The sequence below is a fragment of the Ammospiza caudacuta genome, chromosome 33, assembly GCF_027887145.1.
Source record: "Ammospiza caudacuta isolate bAmmCau1 chromosome 33, bAmmCau1.pri, whole genome shotgun sequence".
NCBI lineage: Eukaryota > Metazoa > Chordata > Aves > Passeriformes > Passerellidae > Ammospiza > Ammospiza caudacuta.
This window is the reverse complement of record NC_080625.1, coordinates 4122999-4125476: the sequence shown is the minus strand read 5'-3', so window position 1 is coordinate 4125476 and position 2478 is coordinate 4122999. Positions and strand designations below refer to the sequence as shown.

At 64.4% G+C, this 2478-nt stretch overlaps 1 protein-coding gene across 1 annotated transcript; it reads right to left on the bottom strand.

Annotated features, from left to right (window-relative positions):
• Window positions 1-248: 248 nt before the first annotated feature.
• LOC131570209 (serine/threonine-protein kinase pim-1-like) lies at window positions 249-2241 on the bottom strand. Its single transcript, XM_058822552.1, has 7 exons — window positions 2235-2241; window positions 2051-2157; window positions 1830-1940; window positions 1326-1617; window positions 1042-1125; window positions 453-691; window positions 249-263 (listed from the first exon to the last, which is right to left on the bottom strand). Exons 1-7 carry the CDS (start codon window positions 2239-2241, stop codon window positions 249-251), a joined length of 855 nt encoding a protein of 284 aa, XP_058678535.1.
• Between the last annotated feature and the right edge of the window lie 237 nt (window positions 2242-2478).

Below are 2478 nucleotides of genomic sequence, written 5' to 3'. Positions count from 1 at the left end.
ACAAGGGCTGCGTGTTCCCATCCCATGACCCCGGTGCAGTGACACAGGCAGCACAAAAAGGGCTGGGTTCCTTTGCTTCTGATTGCCAAGGCATGTGTGGAGCTGGAACTTTCCAGGGCCCTGGATCAAAGTGTGCCTGTGGCTCTCTCCCTTCTTCTAGGGCAGATGAATATCCTGCATCCAAGGATGACAGAACAGCTCTTCTAATGAGGGCCTTTCCAAGTCCAGCATGGATAAACACCGCCTGATCAGATCTTGGCACTCTGGGCAGAGAAACCAGAAACCACCAGTTAGTTGGAGAAGGCTCCTATTGGCTTTGCCCCACCATTCCAATGCCCAGGCCATGCTGGATGTGCTCAAAGCTCGGCCTGAACTTTCCCATCAACTCCCTGTTTTGGAGGAGAGCAGGACATGTGCCACCTCCTCAGCAGCTGCCAGTGCAGGATGCTCACGAGCCCACTGCTGTCTCCCAGGACTGGGATTCCCCCCGTGCCCAGAGATGTGGATCCACCTTGAGAGAGCCGTTGTGGCAGTGAGAGCTGATGGTCCCAGCTGATGTTCTGGCCCCTCCTGAAAGGGTGCTCCCTGCAGACCATCTGGTGCAGCAGGATGACCAGGGACCAGATGGTAGCTGGCTTGCCATAGTACCAGCCAAAGTGGGTCCATTCCGGGGGGCTGTATGACTGTGTTCCTATGGAATACAGATGGAGTTCATCAGGGGGATGCTGCTGCTCCCAGAGCCTGAGCCCCAGCATCCCTGGGCATTTGGGGGCTGCCTCAGTGGCACACAGGGTGAGCATTGCCCTCTCATCAGCACCTGGGACTTGTGTACAGACTTGGGGTTGGAAAAGAAGCCTCTGGTGTTTCAAGGGGGCAGTGGAAGCCCTGGCAAGGCCTGACCATAACAAGGAAGAACCCACCCAGTGCTGGGAAAAACCATGCTCTCATCCTCCCTGCCTGCATTGCCCCAAAAAACATTAGGAACCCCAACAGACCAGGTGAGTGGAGCAGTCCAAGCCCTTTCTCACCTGCACACCAAACCGGCTGGGCACAGGTTCCGGTCCCCCCTCTCTGCTACCCCCACCCACGGGTGTTTTTGTTGGGCTGGCTGCCCCAGCACCAGTTCTGGGCAGAGTGGGGGGCAAAGGCTGCCAGCAGGGCTGGAAGATGGCTACCCACTCAGCCCTGAGTTTCAAAAGAAACTCAGCTGAAGACTCACTGACATGAAGGGCCGCAAAAGAGAGAATCCCTGCTGCCACAGCCAGCTTGGGCTGGGAGATGTTGGGTCATGAGATGCTGGGCCCAGGAGCCCTGCGTGGGCTCACCTGCAAAGTGAGTGTAGACTGTGTCCTGCAGGTAGGTGCCACAGCCAAAGTCAATTAGTTTGGCCTGCCCAGTGTCCAGGTCAACCAGGATGTTCCCTGGTTTGATGTCGCGGTGCAGCACCCCGCAGCTGGTGCAGTGCCGCAGGGCCTCCAGCACCTGGCGGAACAGCTCCCGCGCCTCCTCCTCGGGCAGGAACTGCCGTGCCCGAATGAATCGATGCAGGTCCTGACACCGCTTTGGCCGCTCCAGCACCATCAAGATGTCCTTGAGGAGCTCGAGCCACTCCAGCAGCTGGACCACACCAGGGAAGCCAGTGGACACCTTGGCCAGCAGCACAATCTCCAGGGGTGCGCTGGTGCCGTCGGGCTGCGGGAGGAGCACGATGCCGTCAGTGGGGCCGATGCCGTGCCGGGGCTCGTGAAGCCCTCAGCCAGCCCGGGATGCTCTGCGCCCTGCGCTGGCCCCACGCCCGCTCTCCCTCGGGGCGTCCTGGCGGCTCCCACCGTGCCGGGCCCCGGCTCATCCCCGGCCGGCAGCCCCGGCTGCTGGCCCCGCTCACTCACCAGCTCGCCCCAGTGCCGGACGCGGTTCCGTGGCACCCTTTTGATGGCCACCTGCAAGTCAATGGGAGCAGCGGGCTCAGCTCGCCGCCTGCCCTGCCCAGCCCCATTCTCCGCCCTTCTCCTCCTCCTCCTCCGCCCCCTCCTCCTTGTCCGCCGCTCACCGGGGCGCCGTCCGAGAGCCGCGTGGCCCCCAAGACGCTGCCGAAGCCGCCGCGCCCCAGCAGCGAAACCAGCCTGTACTGCTCCTTCAGGCCCTGCTGCGTCTTCCCTGCGGGCGGGACGCGGCTGTCAGCGCTCGGCCCGGGGCCAGCAACGGCCCCCGAGCGCCCGTCACCCGCCCCGGGCCGGCCATGCCCCGGCGTTCGGTCTTTGGAACGCGGCACGGGAGGCTCGGGGCCGGCGGCCGCGCTGCCGAGTGGCGGAGCTCGGGCCGGGGAAGCCGCAGCGGAGGCGGCGGGAGCGGCCGCGCCGCGTGTGTCCTCCGCGGGCCCCGGGAGGAGCAGGGGCCGGGGCCGGGGCCGGGGTCGGGACTGGACCCTGCCTCGGGTCTGGGGCCGGGCTCGGGCCAGGCGGAGCCGAAGGGCGGCGA